This window comes from Balaenoptera borealis, assembly GCF_965194805.1.
Source record: "Balaenoptera borealis genome assembly, chromosome: 20".
Classification (NCBI taxonomy): Eukaryota; Metazoa; Chordata; class Mammalia; order Artiodactyla; family Balaenopteridae; genus Balaenoptera; species Balaenoptera borealis.
In genome coordinates, this window is record NC_138879.1 from 52,392,717 (window position 1) to 52,412,176 (window position 19,460).

General features: G+C 50.2%; 1 protein-coding gene and 1 pseudogene across 12 annotated transcripts; one reads left to right on the plus strand and one right to left on the minus strand.

Annotated features, from left to right (window-relative positions):
• Positions 1-394: 394 nt before the first annotated feature.
• On the minus strand, positions 395-3,488 carry LOC309618540 (eukaryotic translation initiation factor 3 subunit E pseudogene; annotated as a pseudogene). The gene has a single exon. The product of its transcript is annotated as a eukaryotic translation initiation factor 3 subunit E pseudogene (transcript).
• A 4,734-nt stretch (positions 3,489-8,222) lies between these two features.
• Positions 8,223-19,444, plus strand: LOC309618535 (tumor necrosis factor ligand superfamily member 12). Of its 11 annotated transcripts, none has more exons than XM_082372438.1 (12): positions 8,225-8,506; positions 8,664-8,714; positions 9,294-9,366; positions 10,036-10,089; positions 10,174-10,209; positions 17,388-17,617; positions 17,812-17,856; positions 17,962-18,040; positions 18,194-18,241; positions 18,385-18,503; positions 18,707-18,845; positions 19,108-19,444. In XM_082372438.1, the coding sequence occupies exons 1-12, from the start codon at positions 8,348-8,350 to the stop codon at positions 19,215-19,217; spliced, it is 1,143 nt and encodes a 380-aa protein (XP_082228564.1). In that variant the 5' UTR covers positions 8,225-8,347; the 3' UTR covers positions 19,218-19,444. The 11 variants fall into 11 exon arrangements, with proteins under 11 accessions (XP_082228569.1, XP_082228574.1, XP_082228564.1 ...); XM_082372446.1 differs by having other exon boundaries at positions 8,226-8,506; positions 17,520-17,617; XM_082372441.1 differs by having other exon boundaries at positions 8,226-8,506; positions 8,667-8,714.
• The last annotated feature ends 16 nt before the right edge of the window (positions 19,445-19,460 follow it).

The window sequence follows — 19,460 nt, forward strand, 5'->3', positions numbered from 1 at the left end:
TTAATTTTTCAAGCCAAAGTTAAAGGCTCTGAGGATGATCTGCTGTCTCCAAGGGTCCAATCCCTGTTTTTTTCCACTAGCAGGTGTGATCACAGGCCTGGCAGAGGCGGGTAATGGCTTTCCCTCCTCAGCAAGGTTTCCTGCTTTGCAATTTTTTTTTCTTTTTACAAATTGAAATGCTGCATTCATTTGATAACGAATCAAGCAGAACAGAGGAGATTATGGTGAAAAACAACAGTGCCTCGCCCCTTCCCATCCTGTTCCACCCAACACCCTCCTGTGACCTAGAGGCAACCCCATTTTTTTTTTTAACGACATAAATGAAACAGCCAATTTTATTCAAATTCTCCAAAATTTATGCTCAATATGTTAATTGTTTCTAAAATGTTTCACCTTTGTATAATGGTTTTATTATTTCATCTTTCTTTTATAGTTTTTTCATTTTTTCTGTATAGTTCTTCAGTAGAAGCCAGAGTCCTGAGTTGCCAGTTAGGAGCCTCTGACCTATTATTCTGATTAAGTTTCTTCTCAATATTCATGGCCAACATCTGGCTTCTAAATGAAAGGCTTTTAGTCTTTTCAATCACTTGCTGATAGGGTGAGACTGCACTGTTACCCATAACCACATGACCTAATTTAGAATCAATCTTGGCATCCAGTCTTGCATTTCTAATCAAATTTACAATTCACCTTTCAGCTTCTTCTGGAGTCATGTTCAGTTTATCTGCCAACATGTTTATGCTGCTACATTGATGGATGCGACAAAATGTCTCAAATACGAAGAGACGGGCATTTTCAATGAAATCCTCAAGACAAGCCACCAAGAAGAAATCATTCACTAGCATTGATTCACATTCCCTTAGCTTTTTCTGAGTCCCATCAAAGTCAAAGTTAACATATAAGCATTCAACAGACTCTGTAAGTGGGTTTTTATATGTGTAAGACTCCTGTTGAATAACTTTGACCAGATCTTTTAGCACCTGCCGGCGTTTTCAGACAGCTTTGTTTGTTATGACTGCTGTGGTCAAATAGCGGAGAATATGTGGACACATTGTCTGAATTGCATTAAGATACTGTGGCTGGTAAAGGAAGAGATCAGTAATGTTATCGCACCCTTTAGGGTGATTGCAGAAAACAAACAGAGACCAATGAGTGAGCCACATTCGCTGCTGAAGAGGTTGAAGTGGAGAACTCACAGAATTATTATCTATGGTCTCTTTTAGCGGTGTATGGTCTTCCATGGCTGCATCCCAATTCTGCATTAAGATTTCAGAGGCCAGTTTTCCCCAGAGTGAACTCAAAGCATTTCTATCCGTTGCTGGAACCAACACTCTAAAGAAGTGAAGATATTCTGCTGCTCCAGAGTAATTTCCACATTCATATTGGAATTTTGCATGTCTGTAGAGTGTATCTAAATATTCCTGCCTAAAACCATGCTTGTCTGCCAGGTAGTCAAACAGCATCTGACCATCCCTGGTTGACTGCATTTGAGGCAACCCCTTTTAATGGTTTCTGTTTTTATTTCTTTTGGAAGTTGTTTCCAAAAATCCTAGCTCAAATGCCCATACTTTATTTCTTTATATATCAACTTTAGTGAATGTTGAGTTTCCAATATAAAACATGAGGCATTTAACTCATTTACCCTCCCTCTCCCTCTCTTCTTCCCAATAATGACTATTTATATTATTATTTTTGTTTTTATATTAATTATTTTGGTTCCATCTACTCTACTTTCCTCAGCGTCTCTAGCAAGAGAGGCCAGCTTGTAACTCCTCTTTCTCTCCTCACTTCCACATGCAAACTTTTCTCAGCTTCACATTTATTGTACAAAGTCAAGATTTTGGGTATTTACAATTGTTCCTGAGACCACAAACAAGTCTTCTTGATTTTTCTATGTTGACTCCAAAGGTTGAGATCCAATGAACAGTATTGACATTATGAGGGCCTTGTGAATACTGGTCACACTCAAACAATGGGCTGGAACCCTGTGCCCCCTGCAGTAGAAGCGCGGGGTCTTAACAATTGGACCACCAGGGAAGTCCCAGGATTACACTTTCTATTCAATGCACTCAATCCCACAACCCAGGAGAATGTTTCAAGCATTAAGGTCATTGATTAATACTATGTCAATTAAATACCATCATGTCATATTATAACTTGCCTATCATTTAAACTATTATTTATTTATTTATTTTGGCTGCGCCGGGTCTTAGTTGCAGCACGCAAGATCTTCCTTGCGGCATGTGGGATCTTTTATTTTAGTTGCGCCACGCGGACTTCTTAGTTGGCCCACGGACTTCCTAGCTGGGGCATACGGACTCTTCGTTGCAGCATGCATGCGGGATCTAGTTCCCCAACCAGGGATCGAACCTGGGCCCCCTGCATTGGGAGTGTGAAGTTTTACCCACTGGACCACAAGGGAAGTCCCTTGCCTATTATTTAAATCAAGGATTTCTTCTTCAGTTTTTGAATTTTCCTAGAGATTCTGATGGCTTTTCTTTCTTCTTGTACTCCTTACCTATAGCATGTCTTTTTTTCCCCCGAGTTATTGTTCATACTATTTATACAATTCAAGCCACATTTTTGCTTCCTCCTCCAGTTAGAACCCATTACTCCCTAAGTCATCATCCTTCGTTCCCTGATCTTTGGGCTTAGATCCACTGTTTCCTGTACATTATTTTGTCTTCTTTCTGGTTTGCTACCACATTTTCTGGAATACATCCTCAATTTTCTAGAAAAGTGTGTGTGGAAGCCAACTTTGTGTGTCAGAACAAGTCTTTATCTGCTTGACCAGATATAGAATTCTAGGTAGAAATTATTTTCTCTCAAAATTGTGCAGGCATGTCTCCATTCAGTCTTCTAGGATTCAGTGGTATTGATGCAAAGTCTGTAGCCATTTTGATTCTTGTTCCTTTGGAGAGGAATAGTTTTTCTCTTTAGAAACTTTTAACATCTTCCCTTTATTCCTGACATTCTGAAATTTCATGAGGAAGTATTTAGATATGGATAATTTTTCATTCATCATCTTGAGCATACAATAAACCCTTTCAGAATGAAGACATGACTTTTTCTGGAAATTATCTCTTATTTTTTTCTAAGAGAGTTTCCTTCCCTCCAATTTATTCATTATTATTTTCTGGGGTTCCTAATAACTGTATGATCCTTCTGGATTGGTCCTCTGTGTTTGCTATCTTTTCTCCCTGATTTCCATTTTTCTTCTTTTCTTTTTTTTTTTATAAATTTATTTATTTATATTTTTGGCTGTGTTGGGTCTTTGTTGCTGTGCGTGGGCTTTCTCTAGTTGCGGCGAGTGGGGGCTACTCTTCGTTGCAGTGCGTGGGCTTCTCATTGCAATGGGTTCTCTTCATTGCAGAGCACGGGCTCTAGGTGCTCAGGCTTCAGTAGTTGTGGCACACGGCCTCAGTAGTTGTGGCTCACGGGCTCAGTAGTTGTGGCGCACGGGCTCAGTAGTTGTGGCTCACGGGCTTAGGTGCTCCACGGCATGCAGGATCTTCCCAGACCAGGGCTCGAACCTACGTCTTGTGCATTGGCCGGTGGATTCTTAACCACTGCGCCACCAGGGAAGTCCCCCATTTTTCCTCTTTTTATTCTATATTTTTAGAGTTTTTTTTCTTAACTCTATGTTGTAATCCTTCTATTGAACATTTATTTTTGCAACCACATTTTTAGTCTCTGCAAAATAATTTTTGTTCTCTGATTGTTCCTCTCTCACACAACATACTGTTCTTGCTTTATGGATATTTTGTCTTCTTGAATCTCCAAGTATATTAGATAGTTCTCTTTGTACTATGAATTATCTCTGTTTTCTCCAGTGTCAGTTTTTTTGTTTGCTTATTTTTGTCTTTCTTTGCATGCTACTGGTTCTCCCATATGCATGGTGATCATTGGTAATATTTAATAAAGAACTACCTAGGTATCCTGGATTTCCTCTGCTGGTATATAAATTATACTATTTCTCTTCTAGGTTTTTCCCTGGTGGAAATTTGGCCTAGAAATTCTTTGTGCATCAAGATAGGACATATCAACTGAAAGGCTTCAATTGGGGTAGGGAAGGTTGATGGTCAACTGTCAGGCAGTGGGCCACCCCAAATGCTAGAATGAGAAACACTTATTCTGAACCTCCAACATTCATGCCAGAAGCATTAACTTCCCTCAGACAATTGATTCCATTTCTTTGGAGACAAGATGTCTGACATTTTGTCTGAGGGAAAATGCCTTCTGGTGAGGAAGGGAAGTAGAGTCATAACTGATGCTGGTGGCCTGTCTTCCAGGCCTTCAATCAATTCTGGGTTTTCAGTCCCCCTTCTCCCACTTTCCTTTGCCTGTTGGCCAAGAACGTGGCCTCTCCTTGGCAGCCTAAGCAGCCAGGCTTGGCTGGACACCCCCTCCATCTTTGCTCTCTTTCCTTTTGATACTGTCTACTTTGATTTCAATGGGATCTGAGGGGAGATTGGTGATGAGGAGTATGCCTGACCTGGGATCAGAAATCCTGTTTTATTTCCTAATTTTTCCCACGTCCAATACCCAGACTGACAAAGGCCCATGGTAATGGCTCACTCATCAAGCTCAGTGAAAATCAAAGAACTATTTAATGAATATCAGGGTCATCTCTAAACACAAGGCTCACATGTTCATCTCAGGGCTCTGGCCTCAGAGCTGAGGAGAGAGTAGGTAAACAGAGGAAGGAAACCGAATTACTTCAAGAAAACACAAGCATTGCCTTTATGTGGGTCAGGCTTTTCCAGATGGAGGTCTCTCTGGTCACCTGAAGGAAGGGGGCTTGTGCAGGAACAGATCCCCGTGGCTGACAAAACCAAGACCTTCCTCAGCTCAAGGCCTGGTGGGAAGAGCCAGCCACCCTCAGGAGTGCACACAAACTCCTCAGATTTTCTTCAGTTCCTCACCTGGCTCAGACAATGGTGTCTGGTACCAATTTGCATCTTGCTATTCTTTCCCTGACTTTTTCCAACTCTTGCCCAGTAACCTCAGATAATCCCTTTCCACTCTGTCATCCCTTTCTTCAACTCATTTGTATGCACCCAGAAAACCCTAATCACACACCTATTAAGCACAGAATAATAAGAGAAAACCTTGCTTCAAGGGAAAAAGGAAAGTCACAAGTTTGAAGTAAAATTAAATTTAAGTCAGTGTCATTAAGTGATATAAATCCTGAAAATGACCAGAATTCCTTCTGGGCTTTCCACCAAAGTCTCTTGGGCTTCTTCCTTCTCCCTGTATTAAATGTGAACCACTAGAATCCCAAATAAAGATCTGTCCATTCATTCATTAAATATTTATTGACTGCTCCCTGTTTGCCTGATACTTCGCTAGTCACCAAGTATAAACAGAGGAGAAGACATATGTCGTCCCTGTCCCCTTGGGGCTTTCAGTTCAATCAACCAACAAATGTTTATTAAGCATCTATTATGTAGGCTGAGAACTGAAACCAGGGATACTCATTCAGCTTAACATTGATTTTTTTTTTTTTTTTAATTTATTTTTGGCTGCGTTGGGTCTTTGTTGCTGCACGCAGGCTTTCTCTAGTTGTGGCGAGCGGGGGCTACCCTTCGTTGCGGTGCGTGGGCTTCTCATTGCGGTGGCTTCTCTTTGTTGCAGAGCATGGGCTCCAGGCACGCCACGCGGGCTTCAGTAGTTGTGGCACACGGGCTCAGTAGTTGTGGCGCACGGGCTTAGTTGCTCCGTGGCATGTGGGATCTTCCCAGACTAGGGCTCGAACCCGTGTCCCCTGAATTGGCAGGCAGATTCTTAACCACTGCACCACCAGGGAAGTCCCAGCACTGATTTTTTTTTTTTTTTGGCTGCGTTGGGTCTTCGTTGCTGCGCACAGGCTTTCTCTTGTTGCAGCGAGCGGGGGCTATTCTTCGTTGTGGTGCTCGGGCTTCTCATTGCAATCACTTCTCTTGTTGCAGAGCACGGGCTCTAGGCGTGCAGGCTTCGGTAGTTGTGGCACACGGGCTCTAGAGCGCAGGCTTAGTAGTTGTGGTGCATGGGCTTAGTTGCTCTGCGGCATGTGGGATCTTCCCGGACCAGGGCTCGAACCCATGTCCCCTGCGTTGGCAGGCGGATTCTTAACACTGCGCCACCAGGGAAGTCCCTTAACATTGATATTAACATGACTATTCCACTGCCTTCATTGGCATAACATTTTTCCAAGAGACTTCTGCCCAGAAAGATGAATGTTGCAAATTAACTTTATTGCTTATTTATTGCTGACAGTTGGCACCCTAAGACTGTCTGAACCCCTCACCTCAAAATCCTCATTATTCTGTGTTCATTCTAAACTATTACGCCATGACCCTTCCCCAACCCTAATCAACCCCCGCTCCTACCCCATCATGGAAAGACTCTTCCCCTTTAAATGAGACTTCAGCGTCTCAATAAATGTCATGGCCTTACTCATCTCCCTGTGAAGTGTTGTCAGACTGTCAAGGGGTAAGCAATAAACCTGGCTTTATCTAGTCAACAGGTTGCTCTTGTGATATCTGGGGAGCCAGCATTTGACAAGGTGCTGGGAGCACAGTAGTAACTGATGTCCTCATAGAGTTTACATTCTAGAGATAGCCGATAAGCAGATAAACCAGGAAATATGTAATTTGTATTTTACAACGTAGTTGGGGAGATAGTAGCCAAACAGATCATTACAAATTACAAACAGATCATTACAAAATAACTAAGAAAGAAATAAAGAATAGAGAACGGGGGAAGTTGGGAACCTAATTTTAAAAAATGATCTAGAAAACTCTCTTTGAAATGACTTGAGCTGGGGGTGAGGGTGGTCTGAGTGTTCCAAGTAAGGGGAGTAACTGGTGTTGAGACCCTGAAGCAGGAATGTGGTTCAGAAAGGTTCCATAACGGAAAAGGAACCAAGACAGGAGGGCAGCGGGGGAGCGGGCAGGACTGAGCAGAGGGGGAAGGCAGAAGGTTCTCCACATCCTTACCTTGTTCAGAACCACTGCTTTACCTTGCTGTTTAACTATGACTTTTGCAACAGTTTTTTTCTAATACAGTACTTTTCTTTGCAAATATGCAGAGGTGAACATTGCATAGTTTAAATGAATTTTGGAGGGTCTTACTGTTTACAAAAGTGTTTTCATGGCAAAAAGGGTCCAGCTTTTATGAAATTCAACTCAGTAAATTTGAAGATCTAATTGGCTTTATTCAACATTCACGAATCGGGCAGCATTCCATTTAACAAGCAGAAAGGCCTCTGAGGAGTTGAACCAAACGGATCTTTTATAGGGACAAGGCATTTATTAGCAAAAGAATAGAAAGGATTGTTTCAGGCAAGGTCCCCTTCCCTTTGGGGCCAGGAAGGGCAGAAGTCTTTTGGAGACTACCTCACTAGTGTGGATCAGGAAATTCCAGACTGATTGGTTGAAAACTCAACTCCTGGGAGAGGCTGTAACTGCAATTAGGTTAGGTATTACGTTTTGGTTTTGCTAACGTGGCTTAGCTCCACGTTAAATTTAAAGAGTTCTTGTAGCTCCACTTGAGCTCAGGTTAGCCCTATTATTTGCTTAAGTGGCTTCTGTGTTTCCAGAGAAGGGCGTTTGGGGAACACACTTGGCGGGGTTGGGGGGGCTACGTTTCTGGCATACAGGTCTAGAAGCTTGCTCTCTCCAGCTGCATGACCCCGGGGTTTAAATCAACTACCAACTGATTTGCTAAAAAAAGTGAAAACCCAACCCGCGCTAATGGTTGCCCTCAGGCTCTTTCCGTCACTTGCAGGAAAGAATTGTCTTTCGGTGCCGCTGCTAAAATCCAAATGCGCCTTGGCCTCTGACCGTGTTGACGGAAGGATTGCCTAGTTACCTTGGTCTGCAGGCCTAAATTAGCAATCTCGCTTGGGCAGGACTAGACCTGCAGGAGCTGCAGTGCTGTCGCCCCGGCCACCCGTACACAGCCCGAGTGGAGTTTCTGCTTCTTTCAGCCCTCGCTCCCTCTCTCCCGCCGGCCGGCCGCGTGGAGGGCGCTCCAGCCGCACACCCCATCTCGCCCGCTGCACACTCACACAAACACTGCCCCGCTTTTCCACGCCCGGGCGGTGCGTGCCCCCGGGCCGGGACTCGCTCTGTGGTCTGCAAGCGGAGCGGCGCGCGCCCCGCTGCGTGCACTGCTCTCGGCCGGGCTCGGAGTTTAATCTCACACACAGTGTCCGGCTTCCTGTTCTCATCCCCCCCCCCTCCCGCCCCGTTTCCCTGGCCCCTCCCTCTCTCCAGCCCGATCCGCCCGCCGGCTCCCCCTCCCCCGATCCCTCGGGTCCCGGGATGGGGGGGCGGTGAGGCAGGCACAGCCCCCCGCCCCCATGGCCGCCCGTCGGAGCCAGAGGCGGAGGGGGCGCCGGGGGGAGCCGGGCACCGCCCTGCTGGCCGCGCTCGTGCTGGGCCTGGGCCTGGCGCTGGCCTGCCTTGGCCTCCTGCTGGCCGTGGTCAGCCTGGGAAGCCGGGCATCGCTGTCTGCCCAGGTGAGGCCCGCCTGCACACCCCTCCCTGGGCAGATCAGGAGCGGACTCTGCCGAGTAGCTGATGGGGCCGGGTGGGCCGAGGGCAGGGGGCCAGGAAGATGGGTGGAGGGTGAGATGTCAGGTGGAGAAGGACAGGGTGACGCTGCCTCCTTCCCAGCAGGAGCCTTCCCAGGGGGACCTGGCGGCAGAGGAGGACCCCGACCCGCTGGTGAGTGGGGGTGGGTGCTGGCCTCGGGCTGCCAGGCATGGGAAGTGTGTGCCCGCTGAGGATGCAGGGTGTGCCCCGGTTGTGCCAGCCGTGTGCGGGGGTGTGCACCAGCCGTGCTGTGGGGCATGGGTACGTGAGAGAGAGGGTGACAACTGCGTGTGAGGGGTTTGTGCCGCGCTTGTGTCAGCCGAGTACGAAGTGTTTAGTGGCCGTGGTGGAAGTGGGAATGTGTGGGTGTCTGCGTGGGAGAGGGATGCTGGCTGTGTGTGCGGTGCGTGTACCCACTGTGCATGCTGACTGGGTGTGGGCGTGTGTGCAATGTACCAATGGCTGGTTGGGCGGAGCAGGATAGGGGGATGTGGCTGGTTGTGGGAAGGGGGGCGAGGGCTGCGGCCTGACCCTGGAACTTGCCTCCTCGTGGCCCTGGCCACTCTTGGCTGAGGGGCTCGGTCTCTCCCTAAGACTTCTGTGCCTCTTGCTGGCTGGGGCCTCTCGTGACGGGCCCCCTGTCAGTCTCAGTTTATGTCTCTGGGAGTCCCTGGCAAGATCCTGGTTTAGCCCTGCCCTTAATGTCCCTAGGACCTGAATCCCCAGACAGAGGAGCGCCAGGATACCCTGCCTTTCCTGAAACTGGTTCGGCCTCGAAGGAGTGGTGAGCAGCCCTTTATCCCAACCTCAGGAATAATAATAGCGGCTGGTCTGTGGTGGCTTCTGGACTCATTATTGCTTTTGTTCCTCATAACAGCCCCGTGAAGAAGGCAGAGCAAAACCCATTATCCTCATTTACGGATAGAGAAACTGAGGCACTGAGAGTAAAGGGGGGGTTCACAGTCATGGAAACTCGAACCTAGAATTCTGACCCTCCCTCTGAAGCTCCTTCCATGGCATAGACCTGCTTCTCACTTCAGACCCTACCCCAGATATGAAGGTGGGATGGCCAGGAATTAGGAGAACCCCTGGGGTCCTGATGAAGATGAGGTGGGGGAGTCAGAGGCCTGAACCCCAAGAAGCAAAGAGACTTATGACTGGGGTGACCGTGTGACCACATATCCAGGTTTGCAGGGGGCTGTCCTGGCTTACACCTGTTAGCTCAGTGCGATGATTAATAACACCCCTATTGCTCTCAGAAGCATCCCAGTTTGGATGATAAATTATCAGCGGCTCTACCTATGGAGGAAGATAAGGCCTGAGGTTCTGAGGCCAGGAGTCTGGAGGAGAATAAGGATGCCAGGGTTTTGAGGGGGATGGAGCTGAGAGAGCAGCTCCTGGCCCCTCTAGACGTGGGGACTGCTTTGCCCGTCTGTCTTTCTTTGATTCTCAGCACCTAAAGGCCGGAAACCACGGGCGCGCAGAGCGATTGCAGCCCACTATGAAGGTGGGTGACCGTGAGCCATGCCCAGGGAGAAGGGGTGGCAGAGGGGCAGGGCAGGGCTCACCAACCCTTCCCTGTGTCTTACAGTTCACCCACGACTGGGACAGGATGGAGCGCAGGCGGGTGAGACCCCATCCCCACCTCTGAGCTCTTCCCTGACCCCCACAGCACTGGCCTTCTAGACAAGGCCCCCCCCAAAACCTTGACTTCCCACCCTCATCCCCGCCTTCAGCCTCAGGACCCCAGAAGCCAGTTCAGGAAAGTGCTTAGGGCTCGCTTCTCTCGGCTCCCGAACCTGAACTTTCTCCGTGACTCAGACATAGGACCCTGGGGGAGGCCCCTTCCCCTCCCAGAGCACAGGCAGATTCCCCCCACCAAACTACCAGCCCAGCTTCTTCTTTAGCCCTCGCTTGTCTCCAAGAAGCATCTTTGATTTTTTTTTTCCTCTTCTTTCCCCTCCATATTCCAAGAGTCTTCTTGCTCTGATCATTTTTCTCCAAATGTTTCCAGTCTCTGCTCTTCTTTTCCATCCCTACCCCACTCCCCACCTCAGCGCCATGACCTCGGAACCTCAAACTCATTCTCCAGTCCCTTCCCCATTCTAGACTTTCCCCGCCCCTACTCTGTCCCACCTGTGTTGCCAAGCTAAGCCCCCCTGAAGCCCGCCTTCCATTATTCTGTTGCTTTTCTGCTTGGATTGCAGCCTCTCCCCGGTCTGGTCTCAACCTCTTTTCCTGGCACACCCTTATGCCTTCTCCACACTTGTTGGGCTGACACCCCCTCCCCATCAGCATGCCTCGTCTGGACTTTGCACATCCTATTCTCTCACCTGGAATGCTCTTCCACGTGACAGGTCAGGAGGCAAGACATGAGAGTGGCTTAGTCTAGGGGTCTGGCAGCAGAGATGGAGAGAAGTAGATGGATTCAGCGTGTGGCTTGAAGATAAGGGTTTGCTGTGGGGATGAGAAGGATAAGGGAGAGGGGGGAATCAGAAATTACTTCTAGATTTTTAACTTGGGCATCTTTGAGAATAATGGTGCCATTTATTAAAATGGGGGTTAACCAGGGAGGAAATAGGTTGCGAGGTGTGTAAATTAATAATTGAATTTGAGATCTAATAATAACTAAGTGGATACATAATAATAAACAAGCGAGTTTCACAAATAGATGGCTGCACACGGTAGAGCACACATCCTGGGCAGGATGTGTAGAGTCGGGAGTCATCACCAGATGGGGGTATTTGAAGCTATAGGTCTGGATGAGACACCCAGGGGAAAGACGGGCTCCACAAGCGAAGCCCTGAGGCTCTTGGGCCTTTACAAATGGAGCAGAGGAGGAGAACCCAGCAGAGACTGAGAAGCAGCCAGAGAGAGGGGAAGAAACCCAGGGAGGGTGGTATCCTGGAGTCTCGGAGGGGACACAGTTTTAAGAAGGAGCATGTGGCCGTCTGTGTTGAATGCAGATGACCAGTCACATGAGATGAGAACAGACAAATGGCCGCTGGGTTTGGTAACATTAAAAGTCAACTGGTGACCTTGACAAGGGCGGTGTCAGTGGTGTGGTTAGGATGGAAGCCAGCACGGATTACGTTAAGAGAAAATGGGAACTAGGAATCGGAGACAGTGACAAGCCTTTCCAGAAGTTTCTCTGTGACAGGAGCAGAGAAATGGGCCAGGAGGGAGAGGAGGATGTGAATCAAGGAGAAGTTTGGTCCTGCATGAGTCTTAGCTAATACTTATTCAGTGTTTAATCTCATCTAATCCTCGAAACAGTCCTGAAAGGAAGATAATCCGATCATCTCCATTTTACAGATAGAGGTGATGTAACTTGTCCGGGTCATGATGATACTGAGAGGTGGAGCCAGGATTTGAACCCAGCTAATGTGTGCTTGTGTCCCAGACATTGTATGAGAGGCAACTGCTGGTGCATGGGTGGGGGAACCTGCAGGGCAACATCAAGAAGATGGGAGGGGGTGGGTTCCAGAAGGAAGAGAGGGACACATCATCCCATCACCATAAGAGGCTCAATGGCAACCATGAGAACAGGTTGGTTTGTGGTTTCGGTGGCAGGACGTGGGGGAGCCCTTACCTGATGACTTCTAGGTCCTCTGGAGAACGAGGGAGACAGGGGCAGGAGAGATGGTGCTAAAGCAAGCATAGTGGGGGAAAGAAGGACGACTGCCATGCAGTAAGGAATGAGTTGTGATTGTGAAACTGAGTGACACCACGGTCCCAGACACACCATGCCCTTAGCCACAACCAGCTCAAACTGGTTCCCTAGCCAGGAATGCCCTCTCTCCTTCTCTCCCCCTACTCTTCCTGCCCCAGGCCGACCTTCCTCCCTTCTGTATGGACCATTTACTTCAGCGGTTACCCAGACATTCATTCATTCATTGACTCAACACACACGCCCTGAGATCCCACTGTTTGTAAGGACCCGGCTAGGTGCCCACAGTGAATAATACCCAGACCTATTTACAAGGAATTGCTGTCCAGGAGAAGAGACAAACATATAAATTTGTAAATTACAATGTGATACAACAAGAACAATAAAGAAAGTAGCCAGAGGTGTATGGCGGCACAGAGGAAGACAAGTTTACAGTGGAGTAAGGGACTCCTTCCCCAAGAAGGTGTGGGCCTTGAAGTGTGAGTGTGAGATGGACAGGGGGGCAGGGGCCACTTGTGCAAAAGCCCCGAGTCTGCCAAGAGTATGATGAGGCTGGGGGACTGGAGCAGCTCGATGTGGCTGAGGAGACAGAACTAGAAGAGCAACAAGGGGTGAGGCCAGAGAAGAATGCGGAGCCAGGTCACAAATGGAATCTGGAAGTTATCCTGAGGTCAAAACAAGAGAGGCAGGCTCGCATCTGCATTTTAGAAACGTCACTCTGTGGCTCTGTGTCGCCTAGCGAGTAAACTGGACCAGGCAAGACTGGAAACAGGGAGTCCAAAGAGGAAGCAGGCTGGGAAGAGTCCCAGTGGGAAGTGGCAGGGGCCAGACCAGGGAGGGAGACAGAGCTATTTAGGTGGCAGAATTGCTAGAAACTGGTGATCAGTGAATGAAACTGGTAAAGGAGAGAGTGGCTTGGGTGCCTGGTAAGAGGTAGAACCAGGAACCCAATGTGGAATGCAGACAGTCAAGCAAGTTTGGGATGGGGCAGGACCAGGCTCAGTTTTGATCTAGGTGAGTTTGAGGTGCCAGGGACTATTCTGATGGCAGGCAGGTAGCAGTGTCAGGAGGGGCAGGAAAGGGCAGGGCTGGAGACTCAGGTTGGAGTCTGCAAAGTAAAGGCCAAGGGAACCCCTAGGTGGGGATGAAAGTGCCCAGCGAGCGTCATGTTCTCCTTGAGAAAGCAACAAGAACAGCGCACAGGGGCAGGCAGAGGGTGGGGCTGCTGGGGAAGGAAGCTGGCCAGGCTACTGAGATGAAGCCAGTGAAGCCCTGGAGAGTGGCCCATGGACCCAAACAAGAGAGAGCTGTTGCCATGGCCGCCTCCTTCCCTCTATCTTCCCACCAGCGTGTGCTTGGTGCCCACTCAGGGCAGGCCCAGCTCCAGGGGCTGGGGTGCAGTAACAAGACCAATACCTCTGCCCCCTGGGGGAGTCAGACCCCAAACTATCACAGAAGGAAATAAAATGATTTCCCTCCTTGGTGACTGCTGTGAGAGAAACGGGGTGAGTGGAGGAGAGATTATCGGAGACGAGCTATTTCAGGCTGGGAGGACTGGGGAGGTCTCTCAGAGGGACCAGTCTGACAGGAGGGGCCAGGCAGGGGAGGAATCCTGCGGGGAGGGAAGAGCAGCAAAAGCCCTGTGGAAACAATGAGCTTGGTGCGCAGCGGGAACAGAAAGTGGGCCGGAGTGGCTAGAATCTTGTGACTTGGAGGAATGTGTGAGATTAGATGCGAGAGGTAAACAGGGGCAGCCCATAGAGGACCTGGGAAGCCACTTGAGACCCTGCTCTGTCATTTGATTATTTATCTTCTTTACAATTTGCAATTACCCTCACTCTAGATTTTTTTTTTTTTTTTTGGTAATGGCTTTATTGAGATATAATTCACATTCTATATAATTCACCTGTTTAAAGTGTACAATTAAGTTTTTAGTATATTCACAGAGTTGTGAGATCATCACTACGGTAATTTTAGAGAGTTTTCATTACCTCAAAAAGAAACCCTGTACCCTTTACCCACCACCCCATATTTCCGTGATCCCCCCAGCCCTAAGCAACCACTAATCTACTTTCTGTCTCTATATATTTGCTTACTTGGACATTTCACAGAAATCATATAATATGTGATCCTTTGTGACTGGCTTCTTTCACTTAGCATAATGTTTTCAAGGCTCCTCCATATTGTAGTGTGTATTAGTATTCCATTTCTTTCTTTTTTTTTTTTTTTTTCCCCTTGGCCCCAGTGCGTGGCTTGTGGGATCTTAGTTCCCCAGCCAAGGATCGAACCCGCAACCCCTGAAGTGGAAGTGCAGAGTCTTAACCACTGGACCGCCAGGGAAGTCCCATTATTGCATTTCTTTTTATGGCTGAATCATACCTCATTGTATGGACTTAATACAATTTTCCTTATCCATTCATCAGTGGATGGACATTTGGGTACCATTTTATTATTTTTAATGTTTTTTTCTTTTTTCCCCTCTTTTTACTTTTTTTTCATATTTTCCTTTTCTCTTATTTTTAATTTTAATAATCCAAGTAACGTATGTTTCAAGTAATGCATCGATACATTCTCCAAGTAGAAGAGCAAACAATACAGACACAAACTATAAAAGCCCCCATGCTTCTTCAGTCCTCCTCTTCTTCCCAGAAGTGGCTGGTGACAACTTGCCCTGTATGGTTCTGGTCATATATGTGGGGTTTCTTCACCGAACTTCCTATTACACTCCCAGCTCCCTAGGCCCTGGCGCCTCCCTTGCCCTGGGCCCTCTAGATATCTTCTGGGTAAGGTAGGCCCAAAGGTTTATAAGTGGCTGGGGAGTGTGAGAAAGTTCTATAAAGGGATTTCCCCCTGTCTCTGAACATCCACATTCAGGTGTGGACGGGACGGTGAGTGGCTGGGAAGAGGCCAAAATCAACAGCTCCAACCCACTGCGCTATGACCGCCAGAGCGGGCAATTTATGGTCACCCGGGCTGGGCTGTACTACCTGTACTGTCAGGTAAGCCCCACCTGGCTCCACGGGTAGAGCAGGAACTGAGGGAGAAGGGCTGGGCTTAAGGGGTGGGGGCAAGTTAAAGGTGGGGAGGAGGAGCTTGGGGTCTGGGCTGGAGAGGAGCCCAGGGCAAGCAGAGGCCTGGACTCCGCCCCCCTCCCCCGCCCCCCAGGTGCACTTTGATGAGGGGAAGGCTGTCTACCTGAAGCTGGACCTGCTGGTGGATGACACGCTGGCCCTGCGCTGCCTGGAGGAGTTCTCGGCCACAGCGGCCAGTTCCCTCGGGCCCCAGCTCCGTCTCTGCCAGGTGTCCGGGCTGTTGCCCCTGCGGCCAGGGTCCTCCCTGCGGATCCGCACCCTCCCCTGGGCCCATCTCAAGGCTGCCCCCTTCCTCACCTACTTTGGACTCTTCCAAGTTCACTGAGGGGGCCCTGGTCTCCCGGTGGTTTGCCAAGGCCGCTGGCTCCCCACGGCAGCTCTCTGAGCACCCCAGTCCCCTCTGCCCACCCTGAGCGGCTCCTCCCCCAGACCTGCCTCTCCCTCTGTAGGCTGCCAGGGCACGCTCAAGACATGTCCATGCCACAGAAATAGTCCCCTCATCTCTGACAGCTCCCTGCACCTCCAGCTCTCCACCTCACTAGCTCCCAAACCCCCATTTATCTCCTGACTCCCCACCCTGGCCGCAGCCCCCCAGGACACTGTGTTTACTGTACTCTGGGTGACGATGGGTCCTGAATACCCCTCTTCAGGCACTAAGAGGGGCTGGATGCCAGAGAGACTGGGACTAGGCCAGGCGTTCCCGAATGTGAGGGGTAAGAGACCAAGACATGATAATTCCTCCCCTGATAATTCCCTGTGGATTTTTAAAACAGATATTATTTTTATTATTATTGTGACAAAATGTTGATAAGTGGATATTAAAAAGAATAAGTCACGGTCGCTCTCTTTATTGGGCCTTAGGGGACATCCTCGGGGTAGCTGAGGGCCATGCGAAGGGGGTCTGGGAATTGGGGAGTGGGGGGCAGGACGCCCGGAATTGCAGGGCGATGTCCAGGCTTGGGAGTGGGGACCTACATGCCTCTAACCCCCAAGCATGAGCAGAGAGTCGAAAGGCAAACTGCCAGGAAAAAAAATCAATCCTCTGCCCAAGGTCCAGCAGAAGCAGCCTCATTTACCTATAGGAGGCGGGCTTCCTCCTGCGGGGAATCCCTGGGCTGGGAGGAGCCGGAGCCCTTCCTCCTGGCAGCCTCGGAAACTTCAGCAGGTGCTGGCACAAGCCCTGGCTGGGACGCGGGGTGGGAGCAGGCCCAGCATGGGGGCTCAGGGTCAGGAAGCGGGACGCCGGAGCCCAGGAACACGGACACCTGTGTCCTTGGGGCCAGTGAGGAATCCTACAGTGGCAGGGTGCTTGGGCTGTCTCTTTCTCTCTTTGTCCAGAGCCTTATGTAAGAGCTTTTCTCGGGAAACAGGAAGTCCTGCCTGCCAAGTTCAGCACAGGGAGTAGTGCAGGCCTTATTCCAACACACCCGGCCTGGCCTTAACCCCAGAACTCAGCCAGTTTCTGGCTTCCGCGACCCTGGTTCTCCTCCCCACTGACGCCCTCCCCTTCTTTCCCACCTTTGGTCTCTCTCAGCAAACTGCCCCAGAGATCTCGCCTGTGCCTGGGCCAGAGGGTCTTCCACTCTCACCCCTTGACCCTCAATGCTGCCCAGCTCGTCCCTCCATCCCGGCTCCTGGCACCATGCCCCATAGCCAGCCAACCTTCCCTCCCCCACTTCTGGGGCCGCCCTGGGGTTCCTGCGCTCTGGCCGCTCCTCCCGGGTGTCGCTGGCAGCCCTGTCCTTCTTAGAGAGACTGACAACAAATTCTCCTGAGGCTGGAGGAGGGTGAGGGGTCTCGGGACAACACTGGCCCTGCAGCGGGGTGCCAGGAGCACCAACAGTGCCCCGAGCTTGCTTTCTGCCTCCCTCCTTTTTATTCTCAAGTTCCTTTTTATTTCTCCCTTGCGTAACGCCCTTCTTCCCTTCTGCACCACTGCCTGCACCCCGACCCTCCCCGTCACCTCCTTGCTACCCCACTCCTGAGGCTACAGCTGTTGGCAGGGTCCCCAGCTCATGCCGGCCTTATCTCCTTCTTTACTAGCCCCCAAAGGGCCCCCGGGAGACATGGGGGGCCCAGTCCGAGAGCCGGCACTCTCAGTTGCCCTCTGGTTGAGTTGGGGGGCGGCTCTGGGGGCTGTGGCTTGTGCCATGGTTCTGCTGACCCAACAAACAGAGCTGCAGACCTTAAGGAGAGAGGTGACCCGGCTGCAGAGGACCGGCGGGCCCTCCGAGAAGGGGGAAGGGTATCTGTGGCTGAGCCTCCGGGAGCAGGTGAGTGAGGGGAGAAGAAGGGTGTCTGGGAGAGAAGGATGGGTGGCAGGGTGGTCTCCAGGCCTCTTGGTTCCAGCCGCCTGCTCTGCAAAGTTTTCAATGGGTGCAAGAGAGGGTCCCAGGTTTGGAGGTCAAGGGAGCAACCATTCCAGGAAAGGAAATGGTTAAAGATTAATGCTTCTTGTACCTAACAGATCCTGGAGGACAGCCAGCACCAAGACTCAGGTTGCTGGGGAAAGGTGCAGGAGAGATGTGAGGCATTCCTGGGGCGGGGGAGGCCTGGGGGAAAGGCTTTCTGGGACCCTTGCATCTTAGCCTAACCCTGACCCTCTTTCCATGAGCAGAGCTCTGATGGCGTGGAAGCCCGGGAGAATGGGGAGAGATCCCGGAGAAGGAGAGCAGTGCTCACCAAAAAACAGAAGAGTGAGGCCCCCGGGGTGCAGCAGGGGTGGGAGGTGATCAAGCAGCACGGGGATTTGGAGACTGAGACCCTGAGCCAGGGGTGAGGGTGGAGGGCTGACAACAGAGCAACGGGGGTAGGTGGGCGCTGCTGAGATTTCCTCCTTCTCTCCCCAGAGAAGCGCTCAGTCCTTCATCTCGTTCCCGTTAACATCACCTCCAAGGGTGAGCACTATTTTCAATAATGGCTTTTGAGCAGAGGCAAAATCTAGGAACTGTGGGGCTGGCACCTGGGCCCAAGAGAACCTTAGAGGAGAAAGTGTCTGAGTGTGCACAGAAATCCTGACTGCCACACTCCTTGCCTCCAGAGGACTCTGATGTGACAGAGGTGATGTGGCAACCAGCTCTCTGGCGTGGGAGAGGCCTGGAGGCCCAAGGATATGTCATTCGAGTCTGGGATGCTGGAGTTTATCTGCTGTACAGCCAGGTAACCCCAAACACCCCCGGAGCCTCACCTGAGGGCCTGTTCTCCCAAAGCCTTATGCCCCAGCACTGAGGGTTCCCAACCCCTATGCATACGCAACTTAGAGGACCCTTCTTCATTCCTCGGCTCCCTTGTCAGGGCTCCTGAGGCCGCCCAGACCTGAGCCACACTATCCCGTTTTCTTCATCTCCTCCCCTCCCTGCCAGGTCTTGTTTCATGATGTGACTTTCACCATGGGTCAGGTGGTATCCCGGGAGGGCCAGGGAAGGCAGGAGACTCTATTCCGATGTATACGAAGCATGCCCTCCAACCCCGACTGGGCCTACAATAGCTGTTACAGCGCAGGTGAGAGCCTGAGAGGCGGGTGAGCAGTGGAGGGTGGATGCGAGGAGAGCAGGGGATCTCTGACCTGGGGGCACTGGTGCGGGAGCTACAGCAGGGGGATGGAAGAAGCGTGGGTGTAGAGGCAGAGCTGAGGAGTGAAGGACAGAATACCTTGGTCCTTACAGGAGGCACAAAAAAGGTTGAGCTGGAGAAGGGAGGGTGAAACATCACAGTATCTTTATGGCCGTGCTTCACTGAGCATCTCTCTTCTCCCTTTTCTCAGGTGTCTTCCATTTACACCAGGGGGATACCCTGAGTGTCATAATCCCCCGGGCAAGGGCGAAACTTAGCCTCTCTCCACATGGAACCTTCCTGGGGCTTGTGAAACTGTGATTGTGTTGTAAAAGGTGGTTCTGAGCTTGGAAGACCAGGGTGGGTTCATTTTGGAGACAGCCCAGAGCTGACCAGACAAAGGACAGGGAACAGTCAGGAACAGAGGCCTCTTCTGGGTTTGACTGGAATCCCAGGTTTGACAGCTCGTGACTCTCCCTTCCTCTCTTCTCCCCCCCACCCCACCCCCAGGACTTCGAATTCATGGATATTAAAGAGGTAGTAGAATATCTTGCTCTTAGTCTC